Source organism: Macaca nemestrina, chromosome 9 (assembly GCF_043159975.1).
Source record: "Macaca nemestrina isolate mMacNem1 chromosome 9, mMacNem.hap1, whole genome shotgun sequence".
Lineage (NCBI taxonomy): Eukaryota > Metazoa > Chordata > Mammalia > Primates > Cercopithecidae > Macaca > Macaca nemestrina.
The window spans coordinates 36,529,182-36,556,991 of NC_092133.1; the positions used below are offsets into that span (position 1 = coordinate 36,529,182).

The 27,810-nt window shown below is 43.1% G+C and overlaps 1 protein-coding gene across 10 annotated transcripts in view; it reads left to right on the top strand.

Moving 5' to 3' along the window:
* The window catches only part of LOC105478453 (Rho GTPase activating protein 19), a 79,327-nt gene extending 61,597 nt beyond the window's left edge, over positions 1 to 17,730 (top strand). For 9 of the 10 annotated variants that reach the window (XM_071069368.1, XM_071069365.1, XM_071069369.1 and 6 more), the window contains 4 exons: positions 4,343 to 4,441; positions 10,095 to 10,205; positions 10,757 to 10,835; positions 13,830 to 17,730. In XM_071069368.1, the coding sequence (XP_070925469.1) occupies positions 4,343 to 4,441; positions 10,095 to 10,205; positions 10,757 to 10,835; positions 13,830 to 13,840 (300 nt within the window). In that variant the 3' untranslated portion in view covers positions 13,841 to 17,730. The remainder of the gene's footprint in view (positions 1 to 4,342; positions 4,442 to 10,094; positions 10,206 to 10,756; positions 10,836 to 13,829) is intronic. The other variant, XM_071069364.1, reaches the window with a different exon arrangement.
* The last annotated feature ends 10,080 nt before the right edge of the window (positions 17,731 to 27,810 follow it).

Consider the following 27,810-nt stretch of genomic DNA (forward strand, 5'->3'; position numbering starts at 1 on the left):
TCCAGGATAGCTGGGACTACAGGTGTGCGCCACCACGCCTGCTAATTTTTTTTTGTATTTTAGTAGAGATGGGATTTCACCATGTTGGCCAGGATGGTCTCAATCTCCTGACCTCGTGATCCCCCCACCTTGGCCTCCCAAAGTGTTGGGATTACAGTCGGGAGACACCGTGCCTGGCCCACTCCCTTTTTCTTTATAGTCATGTGTCACTTGATGATTGGGATATGTTCTAAGAAATGTGTTTTTAGGTGATTTCATTGTTGTGTGAACATCACAGAGTGTACTTACATAAACCTAGACGGCATAGCTTACTACACACCTAGGCTGTATGGTGTAGCCTGTTGCTTCTGGGCTATAAACATGTACGGGATGTTACTGTATTGAGTACTGTAGGCATTTGTAACAATGGTAAGTATTTGTGTATCTAAACATAGGAAAGGTACGGTAAAAATATAGTATAAAAGGTAAAAAATAGTATACCTGTATCGGGCAGTTACCATGAATGGAGCTTGCAGGACTGGAAGTTATTCTAGGTGTGTCAGTGAGTGAGTAGTGAGTGAATGTGAAGACCTAGAACATTGCTGTACACGGCTGTAGGCTTTATAGTCACTGTACACTTAGGCTAGACTAAACATAACATTTTTTTCTTCAATAATTAATTACCTTTAGCTTACTGTAACTTTTTTGCTTTACAGACTTAAAACTTTTTTAGCTTTCTGACTCTTGTAATAACACTTAGCTTAAAACACAAAAACACTATGCATCTGTACAAAATATTTTCTTTATATCTTTATAAGCTTTTTTCTATTTTAAAAACTTTTAAATTTTTTTGTAAATTTTAAAACTTTTTAATTAAAAATTAAGACACAGCCTGGGCGTGGTGACTCACTCCTGTAATCTCAGCACTTTGGGAGGCCAAAGTGGGAGGATTGCTTTAGGCCAGGAGTTCAAGACCACCCTGGGCAGCATTGACCTTGTATCCACAAAATATAAAAAAAAGTGAACTGGGCTCGTGAGTGTGTGCCTGTAGTCCTGCTACTCAGGAGGCCTCAGCCTCAGCAGGAAGAATCACTTGAGCCTAGGAGTTTGAGGCTGCAGTGAGCTGTGATCCCTCCCACTGCACTCCAGCCTGGGCAACAGAGCAAGACCCCATCTCTAAAAAATAAAAAAACCCCAAAACTGAAGACACAAATATACACATTAACCTAGGCCTACACACAATCATTAATATCACCGTCTTCTGTCTCTACATCTTATTCCACTAGAAGGTCTTCAGAGGCAATAACACTCATGGAGCTGTCATCTCCTATGATAACAATGCTTTTTTCTAGAATACCTCCCGAAAGACCTGCCTGAGGCTGTTTTATAGTTAACTTTAAAAAAAAAATAAGTAGGAGTGCACTCTAAAATAATGGTAAAAAGTATAAATAATGATAAAAGTAGGCCGGGCGCGGTGGCTCAAGCCTGTAATCCCAGCACTTTGGGAGGCCGAGACGGGCGGATCACGAGGTCAGGAGATCGAGACCATCTTGGCTAACACGGTGAAACCCCGTCTCTACTAAAATACAAAAAAAAAAAACTAGCCGGGCGAGGTGGCGGGCGCCTGTAGTCCCAGCTACTCGGGAGGCTGTGCCAGGAGAATGGCGTGAACCCGGGAGGCGGAGCTTGCAGTGAGCTGAGATCCGGCCACTGCACTCCAGCCTGAGCGACAGAGCCAGACTCCGTCTCAAAAAAAAAAAAAAAAAAAAAAAGATAAAAGTATAGTATAGTAAATACATAAACCAGTAACATTTATTATCGTTTTTTTTTTTTTTTGGAGATGGAGTCTCGCTCTGTCACCCAGGCTGGAGTGCAATGGTGTGAACTCGGCTCACTGCAACCTCTGCCTCCCGGGTTCAAGTGATTCTCCTGCCTCAGCCTCCTGAGTGCTGGGATTACAGGCGCCTGCCACCACGCCTGGCTAATTTTTGTATTTTTAGTAGAGATGAGGTTTCACCCTGTTGGCCAGGCTGGTCTTGAACTTCTGGTCTCAAGTGACCCACCTGTCTCGGCCTCCTAAAGTGTTGGGATTACAGGTGTGAACTGCCATGTCTAGCCCATTTATTATCGTTATCAAGAATTACGTACTATATATAATGGTATGTACTAGACTTTTATACAGCTAGCCGTACAGTAGGTTTGTTTATTCCGGCATCACTGCAGTCATTTGAGTAACACATTGTGCTGTGATGTTAGGACGGCAGTGACGTCATTAGGTGATAGGAATTTTTCACCTCCATTATAATCTGATGGGACTACTGTCATATGTGTGGTCTGTCATTGACCAAAATGTCATTATGCGGTACATTATTGTATTTGAAACTTATTTGTGGAAGAAACTATATTGTCTTCCATAGACTGAGTTTTTTTTTTTTTTCTTTTGAGACAAGGTCTAGCTATGTTGCCTAGACTGGAATGACGTGATCTCCGCTCACTGCAACCTCTGCCTCCTGGGTTCAAGCCATCCTCCCACTTCAGCCTCCTGAGTAGCCGGGACTACAGGCGTGTGCCGCCATGCCTGGCTAATTTTTGTATTTTTTGTAGAGACAGAGTTTCGCCATGTTGCCTAGGCTGGTCATGAACTCTTGAGCTCAAGTGATCTGCTGGCTTTGGCCTCCCAAAGTGCTGAGATTACAGGCATGAGCCACTGTGCTTGGCCTATAGTCTGGATTTTAATGATTGCATTCCTGTGATGTTATTCAACATGTTTCACAGTCCACTGTTCATGCTATAAACTGGTAGTTAGATCTACTTCTAGAGGTTTGATCTGATTCTAATTCAGTTTTTCAGGCTAAGAACTCTTTATGTGTGGTGTATACTTTTTTTTTTTTCCTGAGTCTGTTGCCTAGGCTGGAGTGCAGTGGCACAATCATGGCTCACTGCAACCTCAACCTCCCTGGGCTCAGGTGATCATGATCCTCCCACTGCAGCCTCCTGAGTAGCTGAGACTGCAGATGTACGCCACCATGCCTGGCTAATTTTTGTATTTTTAGTGGCGTGTACTTTTTAATATGCATTTTAAAAAGGCTCTGGATACACCTTGCTAAATACCCTCCCAGAACATTTTGCCAGGTAACACTCCCCCGAGTTGGATATGAGAGAATTTACCTTACTGTACCCTTGCCAACATCAGGAACGATGCATTTTTACTTGTCCCAATTTATTCAGGAGGGATACTTACTAGCTTAGCTCTTTAGACGTGGCTAATTTTTCTGCTTGCCGAGATAATTAACTTTGAGAACCTCTTGGTAGTTTTATGTAAAAATAATTTTTAACCTCCAGAACTCGAACTGATAAAATTTCCAAATTTTTACAATTCCGAAATTTTCAAAGTATAGTTAGAAAAGGCAGAAGAGGCTGGGTGTGGTGGCCCACGCCTGTAATCCTAGCGCTTTGGGAGGCCGAGGTGGGCGGATCACTTGAGGTCAGGAGTTCGAGATCAGCCTGGCCAACACAATGAAACCCCATCTCTACTAAAAATAGAAAAAATTAGCTGAGTGTGGTGGCGCATGCCTGTAATCCCAGCTATTCGTGAGGCTGAGGCATGAGAATTGCTTGAACCTGGGAGGCGGAGGTTGCAGTGAGCTGCAATTGTGCCACTGCACTCCAGCCTGGGCAATAGTGTGAGACTCTTGTCTCCAACAACAACAACCAGAAAAGGCAGAAGAGTAGAAGAGTTAAATGCTATATTATTATTACTTTTTAAGTGGGAAATGAATGGCTAATCAAAGCACTGAATAAGATTATTCAATGCATTGGGTCTTCTCATTTTCCACTTTAGGTACCTCCAGAGAGCTGATGTTGATAGCATTGACAAGTCTGCATTCTGATGTATTTCCTCTGACGATATTGTTGGCCGGCAGTCATGATAGATGTCCATTTAAAGAGTTTTAGTAACTTAAAAAATTTCTGTATGCAATTTATGTTAAATTAGGGACTGTTTTAGATTGTGCCAATAACTCTGTGGTTCCAAGATGCTTTGTTGCAAAAAAGTCTTGGTTAGCAGCTGAGGATCGTGGGTAAATTTCATAAACTCTCCAAGTCTCAGTTTTTTTGTCTGTAAAATAGGGACAGTAATTCTACATTCAAGGAATGTGGCGTGCAGAGCCCCTCAGAGCAATTGAATCCAATTCTTTTGGCATCATCATTTCTGACTTTGTGATTTGCTTGTTGACCTCCTAATCCATCTATGCACAGACTCAGTTTTTCCTGGACTTTTATTTACACTTAGCTATTAGTTGTCACAGAATGCTGTGTCTTGATGGGAAAATATTTATAAAATGTTCTCTATGTTTTCTTTTAGTTTAATAAGCAGTCATTGACCCAGACACCAGGGCGAGAACCTTCTGCTTCCCAGGTACAAAAGAGGGCTCGTTCACGCTCCTTCAGTGGGCTTATTAAGGTAGGTGTGCTGGGCTGTCATTTTCAGCATTGATTTTTAGGAAATGTAACAGTGTGATTTTTCTTGTGCATAAAAAGTTTTCTTCTGTTTTTGGGGACCCTATAAAGGACTAATTTATAAGGGGGTGAAGACAAAATGTTGAAAAGCTTTTATATTGCAAAGCGCTTTGCCGTGTTTCACATCAGAGAAGGGGCTCTGTGAAGTGAGGAGTACTAGAAGTAAGGGTCCTTCCTTTTCTTCTGGGGCTGAGGACAGAGTCTGCATTCCTGAGCAGTGTAAGCGGCCTCTTTTGTTTTCTGACCTGCTTCAAGTTACACACTTTTTAATGCAATTTGGTAAACCTGTGGAGAAGTGAGGAAGTTGTGACAGACTAGGGAAACTGTTAGAAAACGGAATTTTCTAATAGACTAGTGAGTTTTGATACCCCAGATTTTTGTGAGCTTAATATTTTTAACAGTTGTACTTTCTTCCATGTATCAAATTCAGTAAAAATCTTGTTTTTAAAACAAATACAAAATATGCTTCCATGTTATTGCTGCTGTCGTGGTGTTTGCAGATTAAATTTACAAGTCTTCAGACTATCGGAACTTGTAGTGAAGGAATATTGCCTTCAGGTGGCAGTAGATAACTTGATCATGGGGTTCAAATTTCCATGCATGAACTAAGGCAAGGTTTTGGTTAACTTGGAGAGAGATTAGTACCATACACTGCTTTTCTTTTCTACTTTTCTTTTTATTTTTTTGTTTTTTGGAAGAGATTGCTGCCCCCAAAGCACTGAGTATCCTTTTTTTAATTTATTTTATTTTTTTAATTTTTAGTTCTGGATACATGTGCAGGATTGCAAGTTTGTTATATAGGTAAATGTGTGCCATGGTGGTTTACTGCACCTGTCAACCCATCACCTAGGTATGAAGCCCAGCATGCATTAGCAGCTATTTTTATTAAAAAAATTTTTTTTGAAACAGAGTCTCACTGTTGTCACCCAGGCTGGAGTGCAATGACACAGTCTCGGCTCACTGCAACCTCCCCCTCTTGGGTTCAAGTGATTCTCCTGCCTCAGCTTCCCAAGTAGCTGGGATTACAGATGCCTGCCACCATACCCGGCTAATTTTTGTCTTTTTAATAGAGAGGGGTTTCACCATGTTGGCCAGGCTGGTCTGGAACTCCTGACCTCAGGTGATTCGCCCACTTCAGCCTCCCAAATTGCTGGGATTACAGGCATAAGCCATTGCCTCTGGCCAGCTATTTTTCTTAGTACTCTCTCTCCCCCAACCACACCCCCCAACAGGCCCCAGTGTGTGTTGTTCCCCTCCCTGTGTCCATGTATTCTCATTGTTTAGCTCCACTTTTTTTTTTTTTTTTTTTTAGATGGAGGCTCTCTCTGTCACCCAGGCTGGAGTGCAGTGGCTTGATCTCGGCTCACTGCAGCCTCCGCCTCCTGGTTTCAAGCCATTTTCCTGCCTCAGTTTCCCAAGTAGCTGGGACTACAGGCGTGCACCACCATGACTGGCTCATTTTTGTATTTTTAGTAGGGATGGGGTTTCATCATGTTGGCCAGGCTGGTCTCAAACTCCTGACCTCAAGTGATCCACCCACCTTGGCCTTCCAAAGTGCTGGGATTATAGGCGTGAGCCACCGCACCCGGCCAGCTCCTACTCATAAGTGAGAACATGTGGTGTTTGGTTTTCTGTTCCTGTGTTAGTTTGCTGAGGATAATGACTTCGTTTTATTTTGATTTTTTGGTGTTTTGCCCTGCTTTTCTTTTAAAAATTGTTATTAAGATCTATAATTCCAGCCACATAAGGAGCTCTTTGTTTAAAATTTAAAATTTTTGCCCTAAAAATAAATAACTTGTAATATTTATTTTTTTATTTTTGAGACAGTGTCTTGCTCTGTTGCCCAGGCTGAAGTACAAGTGGCACTATCATGGCTTATTGCAGCTTTGATCTCCTGGGCACCCAGCTATCCTCCTTCTTTAGCCTCCCAAGTAGCTGGGACCACAAGTGCATGCCGTCACGCCTGGCTGATTTTTAAATGTTTGTAGAGATGGGATCTTGCTGTGTTGCTGGTCTTTTTTGTTTCGAGACAGAGTCTCTCTCTGTGTCTCAGGCTGGCGTGCAGTGGTGTGATCTCAGCTCACTGCAACCTCTACCTCTGGGGTTCAAGCGATTCTTCCACCTCAGCCTCCCGAGTAGCTGGGATTATAGGTGCCCACTACCATGCCTGGCTAATTTTTTGTATTTTTAGTAGAGACGGGGTTTCACCATGTTGGCCAGCCTGGTCTTGAACTCCTGGCCTCAGGTAATCTGCCCGCTTCGGCCTCCCAAAGTGCTGAGATTACAGGCGTGAGTCACCGTGCACAGCCTGTGTTGCTGATCTTGAATTTCTGGGCTCAAGCGATCCTCCTGCTTTGGCCCCCTAAAGTGCTGAGATTACAGATGTGAGCCACTGTGTCTGTAATTTTTTTTTTTTTTTTAAGGTACAGCTGTTAGCATTTACAAATTCATCTTACTGTAATTTTGGTCCTGGTTATAATTTATAGATATCTAGAATTCACTCTCAATCCTGACCTGGGGCCAGTAGCTTCTAGGACATTAGGCTTAGTTGACACCAAAATTTCCTTTGCCATCTACAGAGTGAAAAGGCAACCCCTGGATTGGGAGAAAATATTTGCAAATCATATATATGATTAGGGGTTAATATCCGTAATAATCTAAAGAACTCCTGTAACTCAACACAGCAAAAACAACCTCATTAAAAAGTGGGCAAAGGCCGGGCGTGGTGGATCACACCTGTAATCCCAGCACTTTGGGAGGCTGAGGTGGGCGGATCATGAGGTCAGGAGATTAAGACCATTCTGGCTAACACGGTGAAACTCCATCTCTACTAAAAATACAAAAAATTAGCCGGGCATGTTGGCACGTGCCTATAGTCCCAGCTGCTCTGGAGGCTGAGGCAGGAGAATCGTTTAAACCCAGGAGGCGGAGGTTGCAGTAAGCCGAGATTGCGCCACCGTACTTCTGCCTGGCTGATAGAGCGAGACTTCATCTCCAAAAAAAAAAAAAAAAAAAGGAATAAAATAGACATTTCTCCAGAGAAGATGTACAGATGGCCAAGAAGCACATGAAAAGATGTTCAACATTACTAATCATTAGGGAAATGTAAATCAAAACCACAAGTAGATACCACTTCACACCCACTAGGATGGCTATTATAAAAAAAAAATAACAAAATAACAAATGTTGATGAGGATGTGGAGAAATTGGAATCCCTGTGCACTGTTGATAGGAATGTAAAATAGAGCAGCTACTGTGGAAAACAGTATTGCAGTTCCTAAAAAATTTAAAGAGAATGACCTTATCATCCAGCAATGCTACTCCCGGTATATACCCAAAAGAATCGAAAGCAGGGTCTTGAGGCAATATTCGTACACCCGTCTTCATAGCAGCATTATTCACAATAGCCAAAAGGGAGAAGCAACCCAGCTGTCTATTGACCAATGAATGAATAACAAAACTTGGATATACAGATAATGGAACATTATTTGTCCTTAAAAAGGAAGGAAATTCTGACATATTCTACAATATGCATGAATCTTGAAGACATTATGCTAAGAGAAATAATCCAGTCATAAAAGGAAAAATACTGTATGATTCCACTGGGGTACCTATGAGTCAGGTTCGTAGAGACAGAAAGTAGAGAAGGTGGTTGGTTGTCAGGGGAGCTAAGAGTATGAAGAGAATGAGGAAATATTATTTAATGGGTACAGTATTTCTGTTTGGGAGGATGAGAAAGTTCTGAAGATGGATGATGGTGATGATTGCACAACACTATGAAGATACTTAATACCACTGAACTGTATACTTAAACATGGTTAAAATAGGGGCCGGGCGCGGTGGCTCACACCTGTAGTCCCAGCACTTTGGGAGGCCGAGGTGGGTGGATCACAACGTCAGGAGATCAAGACCATCTGGCTAACACGGTGAAACCCCATCTCTACTAAAAATACAAAAAATTAGCCGGGCGTGGTGGCAGGCGCCTGTAGTCCTAGCTACTCGGGAGGCTGAGACAGGAGAGTGTCGTGAACCTGGGAGGCAGAGCTTGCAGTGAGCCAAGATCGCGCCACTGCACTCCAGCGTGGGTGACAGAGCACGACTCAGTCTCAAAAAAAAAAAGATTAAAATAGTACATTTTATGTTATGTTTCTTTTATCCCATTAAAAAAAAATCTCTTAGCTAGAATCCTAAAAGTGCATTTACCTGCTTATTCAGGGCTAGTAAAATGAACATCCTTAGTTTATTCTCATTTTTTTCTTCTCATTTGGAAGAATCTATCATTCCCTCTGACTTCCCTGTAATAGAGATGATTGATAATCAGAAAGGTTATAGTCAGATAAATGTTTCTCTATGTGTTAGTCTTTTTTTTTTTTGTGAGACACAGTCTCACTGTGTTGCACAGGCTGGAGTGCAGTAGCATGATCTCAGCTCACTGCAACTTCCGCTTCCCGGGTTCAAGTGATTCTCATGCCTCAGCCTCCCGAGTAGCTGGGATTACAGGCATGCACCACTATGCCCAATTAATTTTTGTATTTTTAGTAGAGACAGTATTTCACCATGTTGGCCAGGCTGGTCTTAAACTCCTGGTCTCAAGTGATTCACCCGCCTCAGCCTCCCAAAGTGCTGAGATTATAGGTGTGAGCCACCGCTCCTGGCCTAAAATATTATTTTTAACTTGTGTTTTCCCTCAGCCTTATCAAGGTATAATTGACCATCTAGCCTATCTCGATCCCTTTTTTGGCTAGAGATTTTTCCTGTAGAACTCCTCTCATGTAAATTATTTATTAAATCAGAATGTGCTGAATATTGCTGCTGATATTTATAATGTAGGGTTTAATGTTCTAGTTTTGATATGTTCTTTTTTTGGAATTCAAATTTATTCTCTAAGGGAAAAAAAGAAAGATTTCTCCAAAGATGGTAGAATTGTCACTGTTGGCGGTTATGTAAACTACATCATTTCTAAGCTGTTCAGAGATGAAAGAGCTTTTAGTCTTGCTCTGAATGTCAGTATAGTCATGTGACCCCCTTAAGAAGGCCTCTACCTTCTTGTCGCTATATTAAGAACTCTTATAGAATGTCTCCAAATGTTCCAGTCCTGTGTGAGTAAATGACAGGGAGGAAGAAGTGCCTTAGAGAAGAACCAGCCTAAGTATCCCTTAGTGGTGAGTAGGGGGAGGGACTTTTTAAATAGTTGTGAGAGACAGCACATCTTTGGAGAAAAAATTATATGATGAGTAACTGATGTTTCTATATTGTGAGTTAACTGGTCTCAGAAGCACACTGTAATTGACCTATATTAGCTTGTTTAAATCCACTATAAAGTTGCTTCTAACCTTTCAGCCCTTTTAAATGTGGAAGAAAAGTGATCACTTAAACAAAAGTAATGATTTGGGGTTTTTTTGGTAACATACTTTGGCCTCTCTTGTGTAAGATGGCCTGAGAGGGTCCATACAGAGTTATCAGAATGCTGAGATTTTTTTAACCCAAGGACATTACAGTTTTGAAGGCTAGTATACAGTTTTGAAAGCTATCCTAGCCTTCACCACTATTGATACAGTAGGTGTTTATAAATCAAATGTTTTCTGTTCTTAAATCAGCGGAAGGTCCTGGGAAATCAGATGATGTCAGAAAAGAAAAAGAGGAACCCCACTCCAGAATCTGTGGCCATTGGTGAATTGAAGGGAGCCAGCAAAGAAAATAGGAACTCAGTAAGACACTGTTCTTTGGACTGACTGTCTGTGTGTATATATTTGTAGAAAAGAGGAAAATTGATATACTGTCATCTGTTTTTCTGTATTTCTTTGGGCCATTCAAATGGCTTTTTCTCAGTCCTTTCATTTATGCTACCTTCTTTCTGTTGGTTTTCATTGATTCATTCAACAAACACACATTTTGAGTTCAAGAAGGATATCACTAGTCACAAGCAGATGAGTAATACAGTACAATAGCTCCTTAAACAAGTGCTGGAGGAAGCAGTTAGTTCTTACTGGGAGATTCCACAGGTGACAGGTGACACTTGAGCCACAGGTGACAGGTGACATTTGAGGTCTACATTACCTGTGGGGTGGTGCTTCAAGATATCCTAGGCATGCCTACTTCATTAAGCCAGCAGTAAATCAGTTAAGATTAATGAGATATAAATATGTCAGTCTCAGAAAAACTCTTCACATTGAAATTAAACAAATAATTCATTTAGTAAAGTCTCTCTATAGGAATGCCATTAGAACATTGAAACCACTGTACAATTTTCTTATTACAGTTATTTTCTGGCTCTCCAGCTGTCACGATGACACCAACAAGATTGAAGTGGTCTGAAGGGAAGAAAGAGGGGAAAAAAGGTACTAATTGTACTTACTCTCTGTTCTTACTAAATGTAATTCCTTTCTGCATGTAGTCAGTAGCATTTGTTTGAATTCCCAGGATAGTACATTTGTAGTCAGAAGTGACATAAAAATTGCAAGACCACATCCTTGCCCTTGAGTTCATACCCCAGGTGGTTATTGAACCATCCACTCAGCATTGTCTTGGGTGCTAAGGGGTAGAGCTGTGAACACAGACCTACATGGTCCCTGTGTTCTTGTACAGACAGGACACATGGGGAAAATACCTTAAGAATACTTGCGAAGCAAATTAAAAACAAGTGTAAATGGATTTGTGGAACCAAGTTCAACAGTGCTGGGAGCATGCTTATGGAATAGTTAGGTTCCTTTTCTGTGTAGGCTAGCCCTAATTAGTGAAGCTTTCCAGATCAACAGCTCGTGCCTAAGAATCCTGGACGTCATATCGTACAGCATATTTTGGGGGCTATTTAGGACAAAGAGGACTGTTTAATGCTGGGACTGCTGATAGTCCCAGGCTCTTCTGGTAAAAGGCTGCTGTGCCTTCCTCTGAAGGAGCCAAGTGGGCCAGTGGAAAGGCTGTGAGATTTGTGGTTAGTCCTGATGGGAGTTATCATTCCTCTGACCCAGGAAAACCACTCATTCTCTCTGAATTCAAGTTTTCTCCTCTGAAAATGAGGATAAAAGTTACATCTACTTCATAGATTTATTAATTTATTATGAGGCTCAATTGAAATAATGTTTTGGCAGCACATTGTCATTGTTAAAGCATTAACAAGTGGTTATAGTTGTTACTATAGAAAACGGGCTGAAACCTGGTCTTGTTATATAAGGCTCATGTGGCAGCTGAAGTGAGTCTGGTTTGACATGATCGTTTTATCGCTGGGACATGAGCATAATTACTATTTGAGACATCAGCAATAGAAAGAGAACAAAAGCCTAATCCTTTTGGATAAATTCTTTTCTGGAAAATTAGATTTCAGTATATTCTTCTTACTTATCCTTGAATGAATTATCTAAACTCTCTTTTCTTTCCTGCTTGCTTCTGTCTTCTATGCTGGGCTGTCTAATTGAGACAAGATGGGTGTTTGAGTTTTTTGTGTCTAAATATTTCTGTATGTCCGTGAATCAAAACCAAGCATAAGTTATTTTTGAAGGCTACATTGTTTTGTATCAGTTACACCTTTTGTTGCTTTCATTTTTGAAAGACATCTGGAAATAATATCTTTCTGTATTGACAACTCTACCTTGGAAATAAAGACATTTTTTAAAAACCAGTTTAATATTTCACCAGTAAGCTTTAGAGCAGGGATTCTTGACCTTGTCATCTGTGGACTTCCTAAATGGTCTAATAAAGTTCTCGGTATTGTTGATGGAATCTTTTATGTAGGTATATATGTGTGTTTTTCTGGGGGAGAGAATATATAGTTCTAATTAGATTCTCAAAAATGTTAGTAGTTCATAGAAGTCAAGATAACGAATGGCCCTCAATTGGATCAGGCAATGGCACTTTCACTTTACTGTCTCCTGGTCACTTCCTCTCTCTGGAAATGCCTTCCTGGTATTATGATGCTATATTATTCTCTTTCTCCTTCTTCCTCTTTAATTCTTTTCCTTGTCTGCAGTGGCTTACTGTTGTTTGCCTATTCCACTACATCTTTATTTTTTTCAACACTCTATCTTAAGTTCTCTGCTCTTTTCTGCTCTTGCTTCTCCTGCCTCTTTGCAGCTTGGTCTCCTTCCACTGCTCAGCTCTGCTCTCTTTGTGATAACTACTTCCAGCCTGGCAACTCCAGGTCTGAACTCTCTTCAGACGTTGGCAGTCTCCAAGCCCACAGATCCAGGTGCCTGCCATATATTTCTTTTACACAACAATGAATACACAACCCCAGAGTTTTTGATAGTGATGTTTATAATAAAGGAAAATATTCTTTGAAGAAGATAATGACATTTTATTACTATGATCAACAACATAATCCAAAAAGACTTTTATTTAATACAGGATTTCTCAACCTTGGCGCACTACTGACATGTTGGTTCAGATAATGCTTTGTGGCGGGAGCTGCCATATGCATTGTATGATGAGCAGCCTTCCTGGCCTCTACTCTGTAGATGCTGGGAGCATTCTTCCCCCCGTTGTGATAAGTAAAAGTGCTTCTAGGCATTGCCAAATGTCCCATGGGGGTGAGAAGGCAAAGTCACCTTCACATGAGAACTACTGATTTAGCACCTACTTATTAATGGCCATTAGTTTCAGTAGTCAAAATCTTACCCATTCTTCAAAGTCTAGCCTAAATCTCACCTCCTCTTTGAAACTTTCTCTGGCTAATGCAGCTAGATATAATATTTTTTCCTTTGAACTTATTAATGCTACAAAAATATTGACAGTATGATTTACTATATTTACTTCACATGTGTTGTCTTATCTCTGTAACTAGTTTCTCTTCTAGAAGACAAACGTCAGACTTAGTGTATTTGTGGCCTTCTGTCTCCTGTTCTTCTCTTCCTCTGAAAAATGACAGTGCCTTGTGCTGAGTTGACTTTTAGTAAACATTCACTGTTGAGAGGGGTAGTGGTAGTAGGAGCATGAGTTCTGCATTCAGCTGGGCTTGGGTTCCATTCCCAGTTTTGCTGCTTGATAGCTATTAGTCCTCGGGCAAGTGAACTGTGTAGGCTGTGGATTCTTCCTCTGTAAAATGGTGGGAGTAGTACATCATATACTGGTTATTGTGAGGATAAATAATGTACATAAATAACTTAGAGCAGCACAAAATATGCACTTATTCTTAGCTGTTATAGCCATTAAGATGATTTAATGAACGAGATTATGTCAGGCAGATGTTTATTTGGCAGAGTCACAAATTCTTAATTAAACTCATTAGCCCTCAGTTTGGAGAAGATACTAAGTGTAGACCCTGTGGCTTCTGAATGGGATGTTTGCAAAAAGAAATATTTAAGAACATGTCTAATGCTCTTGTTTTTTCTTCAACCTAGGATTTCTCTGAAGGATCCAGAGTTGTCTCCTATGGTCCATGCAGAATTTTCTCTTTAGTGGACAAGGTGTTACTCCTGCCCACAGCAAATCTTGGACTTGCAGCTTGCTTGCTGCATTTTGAATTGTCAAGGCCAACTAATACCGTGACCCAACTGATACCTCTAATCCCACTCACTGGATGATGTTTGTAAGCTGTGCCTTCTGAGAGAGTGCTTAGGCTCTCTCTCTCTCTTTTAATATTATGGGGGAACCACTAACTGTCCAACCAGCTTATATAGCACAGTAAGGTGGGCTTCAGTGCTCATTCAATGTAGGCAGATTCCACTTTTGAAAAAAATATGAGATGTGTGCTCAACTGCCAGTAATTTTTGAAAAAGCACTGTCAGTCCTAGTGGCTTGATGTTATTTTTAATGGATATTTTGGGTTTTTCTCTGTTTTGATAGTGTTGGGTATTTGGTTGTTTTTGTTTATTTCTTTGTTTTAAAAGCCATGTTTTTGGATGGGCTCTAAGCTAGATGCCTTTCCCTTGTTTTCACTTTGAGCGCTGGGAAAACTCTTTATCTTATGAGGCTGTATTCCTCAATACCTAATTTGTGTCCAAAGAATTTATAGCTTTTCTGGACATTATTTCTTGGGTCTGACACCAGAGTATTTGACCTGCAGTATTGAAAAAGAGAATTCAGAATGATACAATATTTTAACAAATCTTAATTATTAAACTCTTTTCCTTCCTTCTTTCCATCCATTTCTCCCTCCCTTGTCCATCTCTTTCTCTTTCCCTTTCCTCAGTGATGTCATAATAATTGTGTTTTGCTGAACTTGTTACCCATTCAATTTCCTCTTGACTAAAACATCTCTGGTGCCAACGTAATACTTCTGAACCAAATCACTGTGACTCAAGAAAAGTCACTGACAGCATAGTAGAAGTTTGCTAAAATATTTGTATGTGGGGGAAGCTCTGGAGTGTGCCTAGGAGGGGCTGGCTGCCTTTATGTCCCAGGATGAGTCTTCATGGGTGGGATTATATTGCACCCTCTCAGGGTGCAGGCTAGACCGTCTCCTGAGAATGAGTTAGAATCCAAAAAAAGAAGCCAGCAGCAGCCTCTGCAGGGTTGACACGATTTAAAGGAGAGAATGTTCTTATTTGGAAGCAACTGTGGCTTATCACCAGTGTTCAAGGAGTATTACTGTGCCGCCCTCTCCTTGTCAGAAGGGGCACAGGTGGTAATTTGGAGATGGGGCCAGAGCTTCTGGTTTTTGGACTTGGTGTGTTCACATATGTTGGATGGAGCAGTGGCATGGCTTCGACCTAGTATGAACTGGTGTCTGCCCAGAGAGCAGCACGTGGCAGGGGAGAATGCTCAGGTTTGTGCCTGGCTCTGTGGAGCTCTATAACCCTTCTCACCCTGTGGGTTGGAGCCGAGTCAGGCCACTATGGGGAAGCAGTTGCCCCACAAAATGTGGTTTACTGACCTATTTCTAAACTGTTGAATATGCTGCACCATTGCCGAAATGAAAGATGACTCTGGGGGAGCAGCGTTTGGTCTTGTGCCCAGCTGGCAGCCCTCTCTGCCAGCCTTTCTGCTGCTTTTGCTGCTGTAACAGCAATAGTGGAGAAAAATGTAAAATTTGGTCTTCCAGCTTAATAGAGTGTGAACAATAGATGGTTAGGAAAACAAAACTGCTTAGAAGCCCCTTTCTCTAGAGTAGTTTTATGTCATTTTTAAAAACGCATATTAGCAAATTCATTTGCGTAGGTTTCTATTAAATATTTGACTTTTTTTTCTTATTAAGAAAATGAAATCCCTTACACCAGATAGCAGTTAATTCAAACAGAAAACCCTTTTGGTATCACCAAATTGAAATGGTGTTCTTCCTTAACTCTTCCTTCTTTCCTTTATTTGTTTAGATGTGCTTCATCCTGAAGTGGTGCTGTGGTCTGTTCAACAGGGCTGGCATCAGGTAGAGGGAGCAGAGTGGTGACCTGATAGCTCCTTGTCATTGTGTTAGTTTTTGGTTCTATTTAAGGGAAGTAGCTGAGATTGAGACGGATGTAGATGCTCTTTGGGTGAATGGAATCAGAAAGCAAGGGTTGTGTTCTGGGGTGAGGGTCGCGAGAGAGATATTTATCACATGCACATGCGTTTATATAGCTGGTCTCCTTGGGTAGTTTGTGTGTGTGTTTTGTTTATTTATTGAGGATGTTTTCCCTTGCTTTAGGGGTTTATAGGTCATTTTTCTTAATAGAAGCTGTGATTGACTTAGAATCCAAATTTGAGGAGTAAGCAGCATAACCTTCTACCTTGTAATATGTAACTATTCTAATCCTGTGGAATCTTACAGAAAACACAGACAAAATCCCTTTTATCATTTGCCACAGAAGCTGCTGTCTCCCTTCTGATTTGGTGGGCAGGTATTGTTTTTGAGCCAGTATTTAACAGAGTTTTTTAATCTATAAGATTGTTTTTGAATCCATTTCATTGTGTTTGTTTTTCATGTTGGAACAATCTCTTTGAGAGTGCCTCTTCTTGTGGTTTTTACAACTTCATTTCTTTCTGGGGTCACCTGTGATGGGCTTTGATGTGGTGTCAATATGGGGCGTTGTGTTTGTGCCAGGATACACATATTAAACTGTAGGCCACCTTCCTGGTCCAGACTGTACTGTGTGAACCCCACTGACTGAACTGGTGAGAACCGTAGGTGTTGGAGTTTATCACCTTTTACAATGATAAACTTTTGCATTGGGACCAATGAATGTGGTGTCAGCAGTGAAAGAGCATCAGGAGATACTGACTCTTCCTGAGTGCCAAAATAGGAGCAGGTAATGAATTGTAACCAAAACTACAGCTGATCCTCCACAAAAGAAAGTTCTTTACCCAGAATGTCCTTCCAGAGTCATTCAGGAAGGATAAGGGAACGCCCTTGGGAAATGGGCTAGTGGAGGGCTGTTGACTACAGTGACACCTGGGTGCTCCAGAGGTCTGTTCTGTTAACATAGAACAGAACAGTCGATCCTAGAGTGTCAGAACAGAGCCATTCTCTCCTCCTGAGTAGGAATGTTTCTGTTCAGCTTCCCTCACAGGAGCCTGTGTTAGCATACAGTTGAAAATACTGCCTTCTAGGAGAACCTGTGGTCATTGGGAACGTGCCCCACCGTGACTGGCCATGCAACTGGGTGATTTTTAGAAATAGATGTCTCTAGACTCTGTCTTCTTTCCTACAAGGCCTCATACAGATGCTTGAGGCTAATGGCCCCCATTCTGAGGTCATTTTTCTGTAGAACTCCTTTCCCCAGGAGAGAACCTTATCTCTGCCCTCCTTTACCCTGAAACCTTCAAACAGAAGATAGGACCTAGATCTAAACCTAGATACTAGCATTTCGTGGGCTTGTCTAGAATTCGGGGAAGATTTGGGTTCCTAAGATGCACAGGCTTTTTACACCAGTGGTGATTAACTCAACTAAAACTCACTGTAGGAAGTTAGCTTCCCTAGACAGCTAATGCTAAGATCTTCTACCAGCATAGAGTTGACAGAAGCAGGCCAGCGAGGAGATGTGGGACATAATAGCCTGAGTGCTTGGGTTACCATGGAGACTGGAGTGTGTGAGGCCATAGCCTATGCTAAAGAGCCATGGAGCCCTCCCCTGGCCATGTCTGGGGACAGATAGAACCTGTGGGGGGAAATAGTCCCTCACCCCAGGGTTCTTTCTGCAGAGCAAGGGTTGTCTTTGTCCTATCCCTGAGCTTGCTCAACAAGAGAAACAAGGTTTCTTAACTGTTTTGTTTAAAGTTTTCATTCTTATTTGACTATATGTGTGTAATTGTAAAGAAACGATCCTATGCATTGTCTTTCTTTTATATTCTTGTAATATTCTGAAATTAAAATTGTTTTGTTTCATATCCAGAGGTTTGACTGGTCTATTAGTTCACATTTTGACTGCTGATTTTGAAGAGAGCTTTTCTCTTGTTCTGAGGAAAGTGAAGCCTCTAGAAAGGCTCCTCTTTGGCTTGTTTTTAGCTGGGTGGGTGGGTTCGGGAGGAGCGGGGTTTTTGGCTGATAAGAAGTGTGATTTGGAGCCTCCAGGATCCTGAGCTTTCTAATTTCCCATGACTGAGTCTAGAATGCTTCACATGGGTTTCAGTTTCTCACATTTTTATTTCTTCATTTAAAAAATAAGGAGTGATGGTTACAATAACAGGAAAACCTAGATGAGGTTTTCATTTGAGGCAGGAAGGTGTGTTTAGACAGCTCAGGTTGAAATGTTCCTGCTGCTGTCTTAGTGGGCTTGGGCTGCTTTAACAGAACACCATAGACTAGGTGGCTTCTCAACATAAAAAATGTGCGTCTTACAGTTCTGCAGTCTGGGGAGTCCAAGAACATGGCGCCAGCAGATTGGGTGTCTGCTGAGGGTGCACTCCCTGGTTCACAGACAGCCGTCTTCACTGTCACCTCACATGGTGGAAGGGATGAGGGATCTTTCTGGAGCTTTTAGAGGAGCACTAATCCTATTCATGAGGGCCCTGCCAAAGACACTCCCAAAGACCCCTCCTCCCAAAGACCCTACCTCCGAATATCATCACATTGGAGATTAGGTTTCAAAAGTAATTTGTGGGAATACAAACATTCAGTCTATAGCTGCTGCTTTTTTTTTTTTTTGGAGATAGCATCTTACTCTGTCACCCAGGCTGAAGTGTAGTGGTGTGATCTTGGCTCACTGCATCCTCCACCTTTGAGGCTCAGGTGATCCTCCCACCTCAGCCTCCCAAGTGGCTGGGGCTACCGGTGCGTGCCACCACACCCAGCTAATTTTGTATTTTTTGTAGAGAAGGGGTTTTGCCATGTTGGCCAGGCTGGTCTTGAACTCCTGGACTCAAGTGATTTTCCCCGCCTCAGCCTCCCGAAGTGCTGGGATTACAGGCGTGAGCCACTGTACCCGGCCTGTGGCTGTGATTTATTAGGTATGTGACTTTGGGTATGTCCCTGAATCTCCTGTCCCCTCATCTGTAAGGTGGGGAGAATGGTATCCATCTCAATAACAAGGATCTCGCACGGAGGATTTTAATCTAAGGTCTGTGATTATGCTTCAGGACAATGGTTTGCCCCTGTAATTCTATGTAAAATTTTGTGTACATTTGCATTTTTCTAGGGGAGAGATTCATAACTTCTACAAGAATCTCAGAGGAATCCTTGATGATTAAAATACTGAGAATCACTAGCCTTACACAGTGCTGGCAGATGGCAATTATTCATTAAAGGTTAATTCTCTTTCTCTCTGCCAAGGATAAATTTTATAATCAGCAGGTCATTGATGCTGACATAGCTACTTTGATGACAAAGGTGTTATTTAAATCCTGAATAGAAATAAAATACTCTACAGTTGTCTTTACTTTGTTACTTACCCACACATTCCTCTTTTGCCATGTTAGCTTCTGAGGCGCTATTCAGAGCTACTTGTCCCTCTCTCCTCAGCCCCCAAGGACCAACTCCTATTACTCACTGTGAAGAAAGGAGCCAGGTCCTTGAAAATGAAGCATGGAGAGACTCTTAAAGTTACATGTGGGAAACTGGGTGATGCCAAGAAAAGGGAGTGGCAGGGGCAAGAGGGACATTTTGAAAAACAGGAAGAGGACCAAAATGCTGAGTATGGTACTGAGCACATAATCATTAATCACTGAATTGTAGAAAGGACTGAAGAGGTAGACATGCATTAAATAGTGGAAAGGGGCCAGGCACAGTGGCTCACAACTGTAATCCCAGCACTTTGGGAGGCTGAGGCGGGTGGATCATCTGAGGTCAGGAGTTCGAGACCAGCTTGGCCAACATGATGAAACCCGATTTCTACTAAAAATACAAAAATTAGCCGGGCATGGTGGCACACACCTGTAATCCCAGCTACTTGGGAGGCTGAGGCAGGAGAGTCGCTTGAACCCAGGAGGCGGAGGTTGCAGTGAGCCAAGATTGTGCCACTGCACTCCAGCCTGGGTGAAGACTGTCTCAAAAAAAAAAAAAAAAAAAAAAAAAAAAAGTGGAAAGGGAAGATAGAAAACCAGAAATGTGTAGAGTTTTCCTCTCAGTCCCCCTTCCTGGTGGGCTAGTTCCATTACCTTTGCCTGCTATGTGGGCTGCCTGTATTCCTCCCTGTATTCCTGATTTTGAGGGGTTCATGGAATGGGAATGGTGAAGACTGCTGAACCCCAGGCCAGAGGGTATGGTGTAGAGGACGTCATGCTTGCTGAGATGCTTCAAGGCCCAGCCTCTTGATTTTCACTATTAAAAAAAAAAGGAAGAAAAATTGAAGTTGAGCAATGACTATGTCTTGGTTCAGGTTGATCATTAATATCTAATCCTTTATCATCAGTGTCCAGTGCCCAGATCCTGAGTGTTCTATCCTAGAATCCGGGTTAGGGTGAGTAGCTGGGGCCACTGGTGTCATGCTAGCTCTCCTCTTTTATTCTCAGAAATAGGTTGTTTTTATTTCCAATGCCTTAGTATTGAGGAATGCTTAATTCAATTGAACCGTATCTGTGGGCAAAAGAGAAAAGAAACAGGCTAAAAATCATGAGCCCCAAGGGCAAAGAAACCAAAAAAGTGAGGCCAGTGCACTAGAAAAGAGCTGCAGTTCAAGCTAACAAGGTACACAGTTGACCCTCGGACAGTGCTGGGGTTAGAGGCGCCGGCCCCCATGCAGTCAAAATCCACATATAACTTTTGACTTCCCCAAAACTTAACTACTAATAGCCCTATGGGTAACATAAAGTCAATTAACACAAGCTTTGTATGTTACATGTATTTCTTTTTTTTTTTTTTTTTTTTTTTTGAGACGGAGTCTTGCTCTGTCCCTGAGGCTGGAGTGCAGTGGCGCGATCTCAGCTCACTGCAGGCTCCGCCTCCCGGGATCATGCCATTCTCCTGCCTCAGCCTCCTGAGTAGCTGGGACTACAGGTGCCCACCACCGCGCCCGGCTAATTTTTTTTGTATTTTTAGTAGAGACGGGGTTTCACCGTGGTCTCGATCTCCTGACCTTGTGATCCGCCCGCCTCAGCCTCCCAAAGTGCTGGGATTACAGGCGTGAGCCACTGCGCCCGGCCACATGTATTTCATATAGTATTCTTTTTTTTTTTTTTTTTTTTTGAGACAGATTGTCGCTCTGTCGCCCAGGCTGGAGTGCAGTGGCCAGATCTCAGCTCACTCACTGCAAGCTCCGCCTCCCGGGTTCACGCCATTCTCCTGCCTCAGCCTCCCAAGTAGCTGGGACTACAGGCGCCTGCCACGTCGCCCGGCTAGTTTTTTGTATTTTTTAGTAGAGACGGGGTTTCACCGTGTTAGCCAGGATGGTCTCGATCTCCTGACCTCGTGATCCACCCGTCTCGGCCTCCCAAAGTGCTGGTATTACAGGCTTGAGCCACCGCGCCCGGCCTCATATAGTATTCTTATAATAAAGTAAGTTAGAGAAAACAAAGGGTTAAGAAAATCTTGCCGGGCGCGGTGGCTCAAGCCTGTAATCCCAGCACTTTGGGAGGCCGAGACGGGCGGATCACGAGGTCAGGAGATCGAGACCATCCTGGCTAACACGGTGAAACCCCGTCTCTACTAAAAAATACAAAAAAAACCTAGTCGGGCGAGGTGGCGGGCGCCTGTAGTCCCGGCTACTCGGGAGGCTGAGGCAGGAGAAGGGCGGGAACCCGGAAGGCGGAGCTTGCAGTGAGCTGAGATCCGGCCACAGCACTCCAGCCTGGTTGACAGGGCGAGACTCCGTCTCAAAAAAAAAAAAAAAGAAAATCTTAAGGAAGGGAAAATATATTTACTATTCATTAAGTGGAAGTGGATTGTTGTAAAGGCCTTCATCCTCATTATCTTCACATTGAGTAGGTTGAGGAGGAAGAGGAGGGGTTGGTCTTACTATCTCAGGAGTGGCAGAGATGGAAGAAAATCTGCTTGTAAGAGGACCTGTGGAGTTCAAACCCATGTTCTTCAACCGTACATGGTCCAGGGCATACACACACACACACACACACACACACACACACACACACACACACACCAACCTTGGGGGAAATGTCAGTTTTCCACATGGACACAGCTGGGGCTCTCTTGACTCATGGCAATTGCAAATTTAAGGGTGCAGTTGAGGCCAGGCACCATGGCTCACACCTGTAATCCCAGCACTTTGGGAGGCTGAGGCAGGCAGATCACTTAAGCTCAGGAGTTCGAGACCAACCTGGGCAACATGGTGAAACCCTGTCTGTACTAAAAATACACATACACACACACACACACACACACACACACACAAATAGCTGGGCGTGGTGGTGTGTGCCTGTGGTCCCAGCTACCCGGGAGGCTGAGGTGGAAGGATCACTTGGGCCCAGGAGGCGGAGGCTGCAGGGAGCCAAGATCATGCCACTGCACTCCAGCCTGGGTGACAGAGTGAGACCTTGTCTTAAAAAAAAAAAAAAAAAGCTTGCAGTTAAGATCAGCTCAGAGGGGAAAAGAATAGCCCTCAAAGGAAAAATGTGAATGTGATATACATAGATATATTCTAAACATTATATCTAATTATAAAGAATGAATCACAAAATTAAGCATCTTAAATATAGGCATGAAAAAATAACCCTCAACCAGGAAGCTGCAGCTCTATCCGATTGCATCATTTGAGAACCAAGAAAAGCAAGTCAGCACACAAAGCATGAGAGAAGCAGAGGTTCCTCTGATGGGGTTCAATATTATTCATTTCCTTTCTTCCCTCCTTTCTTCCATTTTTTTTTTTCTTTTTTAGAGATGGGGGTCTCAGTATGTTACCCAGGCTGGAGATAGGAGTTCAGTGGTTATTCGGTGGCTAGTTCAGGTTCTGATCACACCCATGAATAGCCACTTCTGGGTGCAAGTGATCCTCCTCGCTCAGCCCCCTGAGTGGCTGGGACTACAGGCACATGCCACCATGCCCAGCAATATTCTGTTCATTTTTATAGTTGTGTTAAGGAAGGTCCTTATATGAGAAGATTCTATCCAGCGGACTGGAAACACTATCCTTTTTAGAAAGTGGCATTCTTTGGAAGATATATCCAACCTCAATCTCTCCCATTGGGGTTGTGTTGTATTTGATGAGCTAGGAAATTTCAACCAAAAAGCAAACATCAGTTCCACTAAAAAAATCTCATTTGTGTTTTATTTGCCCTCAGCTCAATTAAAAAAACTAAGAATTCTTTACTAGTCATTCTCTACATAATCACATTTCTTAGTCTCATGTTAGAAGCTTCTAGAAACGAGGCTGTGGTTTCATTCAACTAAGTTCCATTGGTTCACTTGAAGGGCTGAACATAGTAATTCAGACCCACATGACATTCACAGTGGATGGTGAAAATGGGTTTGATGGTTGGTGCCAGAGGAAGGAAACCACACCAGAAACCACAGCCATGGAGTCTGGATTCAGTTACTTTGTCTACATGAGAATATATGACATTTTAATGGCAAAAGCCACAATTACTTTTGCACCGACCTATTATACAATCTTGCTAAGTTTCAATTTACTTAACTGTAAAATACAGATAATAACAACCACTCTACTTCTCCATATAATGTACTCTGAAATCCAGATGAGATCATGTATTAAAAAGAGCTTTATAAATTGTAAATCCCTGTGGAATGTGTACATGTGGCAAATAGCCTAAGAAAGTTCTCAAAAACCAGTATAGCTTTTTACCCCATTTGAAGTTGTTAACATCCTAGAGTCTACTGTGTGTCCAGCCTGAATGAAAAGACATTTCTTGACACTAAAAAATTAATGAAAATTGTGAGCCCAGAAGCCATTGCTCAGCACTCATGTTCAGAAGTGGGGATTGCTGAAGGGAGCCCCTTCTGCTCACATACTTCCCTTTTTCCAGCAGGGCCTCTAAGGAGTTCAAATTTCTTGTGAATGAAAACTAATTTATTGAGTATTTACTATCTACTGAACTCAGTGCTAGCCAATTAATTCCTTGTCTCATTAAACTCATACATCTCTGTGAGGTATTGTATTAGTCTGTTTTCACACTGCTATAAAGAAGTACCTGAGACTGGGTAATTTATAAGGAAAGGAGGTTTAATTGACTCTGCATGGCTGGGGAGGCCTCAGGAAACACAATTATGACGGAAGGCGAAGGGGAAGCAAGGCATGTCTTACATGGCGGCAGAGCAGGGTGGCAGAAGGGGACTGCCGCACACTTTTAAACCATCAGATCTTGGCTGGGTGTGGTTGCTTATGCCGGTAATCCCAGCACTCTGGAAGGCCAAGATGGGCAAATCATCTGAGGTCAGAGTTTGAGACCATCTGGGCCAACATGGTGAAACCCTGTCTCTATTGAAAATCCAAAAATTAGCCGGGCATGGTGGTGCACACCTGTAATCCCAGCTAGCCGGGAGGCTGAGGCACAAGAATCACTTGAACCTGGGAGGTGGAGGTTGCAGTGAGCTGAGATCACGCTGCTGTACTCCAGCCTGGGCAATAGAGCAAGGCTCTGTCTCAAAAAAATAAAAATAAAAAAATAAATAATCAGATCTCCCTCACTATCAGGAGAACAGCATGGGGGAAACGACCCCCAAGATCCAGTCACCTCCCACCATGTCCTGCCCCTGACCTGTGGGGTTACAGTTGGACATGAGATTTGGGTGGGGACACAAAGCCAAACCATATCAGGCACTGTCATCTCCAACTGTATAGAAGACACATATGAATAGTTTGATAACGTATGTTGTCAGCTACAAAGAAACACAGCTGACAAAGTGGCCAAGCTAACATCCAGCGCTAATGGACTCTCAAAACTGTGGTCTTAGGCAGGGGTTACACACCCCAATATCTACAGGAGCCAGGAAGGTCATGTAAGGTAATGGAACCTCAAGCACTTCAAGATATTTAAAAACACCGTGGAAGCCAAACCTGACCCCTCTGCGGCCTGCGTTTGGCCTAGGAGCCCAGCTGGCATCCTCTGCATGGCGCTGGGCTGCTTCGCTTCTGGCTGCTTCCTGGTTTGCACAGGACACTCCCAGAGCCTCTCAGTGCCGGCTCCAAGAGGACAGCAAGAAGCGTGCCTTCCGGGAAGAGGAGAAATGGCATTCGGACACAGGAGGATGTTCGCTCACCCCGCCAGCACTCCCCACTCCCCGCAGGAACTGCTTGGGGACGGTCTGTCCTCATTTCTCTGCTCTTCTGCACGCCCTGCCCAATGTTTTCGTCTCTGGCCATAGGTGGATATTAAGCACTGGAAATGTGGCCCATCTGAACTGAGATGTGCCGTGTGAAATACCGGAATTCGAAGATGTAGGAAGAAAAAAGAAATGTAAAAATATCTTCATAATTTTTTACATTGATGACATGTCGAAATGAGATTTTGAATATGTTGGGTTAATAAATCATTAAAATGGATTCAACCTGTTTCTTTTAACCTTTTTAATGTGGCTACTAACTAGAAAACATAAAATTACACATATGGCTCATGTTATATCATGATTGTCCCAGAACCTCTGGGCCTCTAATCCTATGCTGTCCTTTCTCCTCAACAACCTACTCCACCAGAACCCATGGCCACATCTTTTTTTCCTTTAGTTAGTCCTTAGTCCACTTTGGGGAGGAGAAGCAGGGAGAGCTGGTCAGAGGACAGGACAAACACTAAAAATGTCACCCCACCCCCATGAGATACTACCCTGGTCATACAGACCCACCAAGTCTTTCTGCTCAGGTTAGAGGCCTTGGGCCAGAGCCTTCTGCCTCTTCGATGAAGAGCCATGGGGATTTACTGGACATTTAATGACCCAGTGATCCAGGCTTTAATAAGTACTTTGATGTAACCAAAATTGGCCATTAAGGAGAGGTCTTATATTGTAGCCCCTTCTTAAACACCTGCCGTATGTGCTGTGTGACAGGACCCAGGAAGAGGAGAATGGAGCGGAGAGACATGGCCTTCTTTCTGGTCCCTGCTTCCCTCTTCCATGGGAGCGTGAAAACCTACTCTTTCCACATGGGGAGGAATATAGAACCATCTGGTGTGGAGGAAAAGGGGATATATTTAGTCTGAAGCAAATCTTTAGCAGAGACATAGAATCAAAGACGGTCTTAGCTATTTGGGACCTGAGAGACAATGGATCCCAGTGGTTTCAGATGGGTTCATGCACCACCGCCAGGGTTACTGTGAGGAGGGGAAGGGCGTCAGAAGTACAGCACCTGATTCTCCACATCCTCTTCAGCCAGGGAGCTCCCTTGTACTGGTTTAGGGTAAGATTTTGTTTAAATAAGTGGCTTGAAAATCATTGAACTAGCCCATAAACCATGTGTTAGAGAAACAGTTTTGGAAAGATGGCAACTTAGGCCCAAGCTGATGCATTAGTGAGGGGCAGTGTGGGGGACTTGAGTCTATCTCTTTTAAAATCAACTCTATTAAGCATATAGTTTGATACTTTTTTTTTTTTTTGAGACTGAGTCTCACTCTGCCGCCCAAGCTGGAGTGCGGTGGTGCAGTCTCGGTTCACTGCAGCCTCCTCGCCTTCCGGTTTCAAGCGATTCTCGTCCCTCAACCTCCTGAGTAGGTGGGATTACAGGCAAGCGCCACCATGCCTAGCTAATTTTTGCATTTTTAGTAGAGATGGGGCAAGGCTGGTCTTGAACTCCTGACCTCTAGTGATCTGCCTGCCTTGGCCTCCCAAAGTGCTAGGATTACAGGTGTGAGCCATTGCGCCCAGCCAGTTTAAGTTTTGACAAATATATACATCTCTGTAAACACCACCCCAATTAAGATGTACATTTCCATCACTCCAGAAAGTTCTCTCATGCCACTTTGCAGTCAGTTCCCATGCCCCTGCCCCGGGCTACCAGTGATTTCATTTGCATCACTGGAGAGAGCTTTTGTTATTAAACCCACCCTTAACTCACGGTTGGTGTGCTGACCATGCCTCCTACTCTCTTGACTGACCCTGTGTTTCTGGGTGTTCTGATATGGACAAGGGAGGATGCTTGTGACATGTTTCTGGGAGCTATAGCAGGAATGAGAAGACCCGTTCTGGCTTATGGGAACCTGAGTTCCTTGAAGGCCAGGGCTGTTCTTTATATTGTTTCCACACTACCTAGTACAATGCCTGGCACGCACGAGGCCTTTGGTGAGGGTGGAAAAGTAAGGTGCAAGGGTGGGTGGGCGAAGGCCTGGAAAGATGTGTACAGGAGGTCCAGGGACACTTCCTGGAGCTGCTACTTAGAGACGAGTTACCTAAGGACTGGGGCTTGGGGCGCCGTGGGGCAGAGGCGGATGTTTTGAGGGCCGAGTTCATTCGTTCCATGTGTGTTTAATGAGTTGGTGATTTTCACAGGGAGTCCTCAGGGGTGTCAGAGTCGGGTCGGGGGTTGAAGGAAGGGAGGTGCTGGATGGTCCAGGAAGGTAGGGCTGTCAAGAGCCCAGGCTGCAGATGAAAGGAGGAGGGAAATGGAAGTCCTGAGGGGTAGATAGGACATGGTAGGATAAAGTGTGTTGTGAGAGAGCCAGGCTACATGGCAGGCATCGTTTCCCCAAAATGACTTGTAGGTGGTACTTTGGATAAACAGGTTTTTTTTTTTTTTTTTTTTTTTTTTGAGACAGAATCTCGCGCTCTCTCCCCTAGGCTGGAGTACAGTGGCACAATCTCGGCTAACTGCAACCTCTGTCTCCCGGGTTCAAGTGATTCTCATGCCTCAGCCTTCCAAGTAGCTGGGATTACAGGCGCACGCCACCATGCCCTGCTAATTTTTAATATTTTTGGTAGAGATGGGGTTTTGCCATGTTGGCCAGGCTGGTCTTGAACTCCTGACTTCAGGTGATCCACCCGCCTCTGCCTCCCAAAGTGCTGGGATTACAGGCGTGAGCCACTGTGCCTGGTGATAAACAGTTTTTAATAGTGTTTAATATGTGATAGAAAAAATATAATTTGAATGTTAAGTCTGAATTTCTAGATTCTTTAGGACCAGGCTAAAGTGTATATTTGGG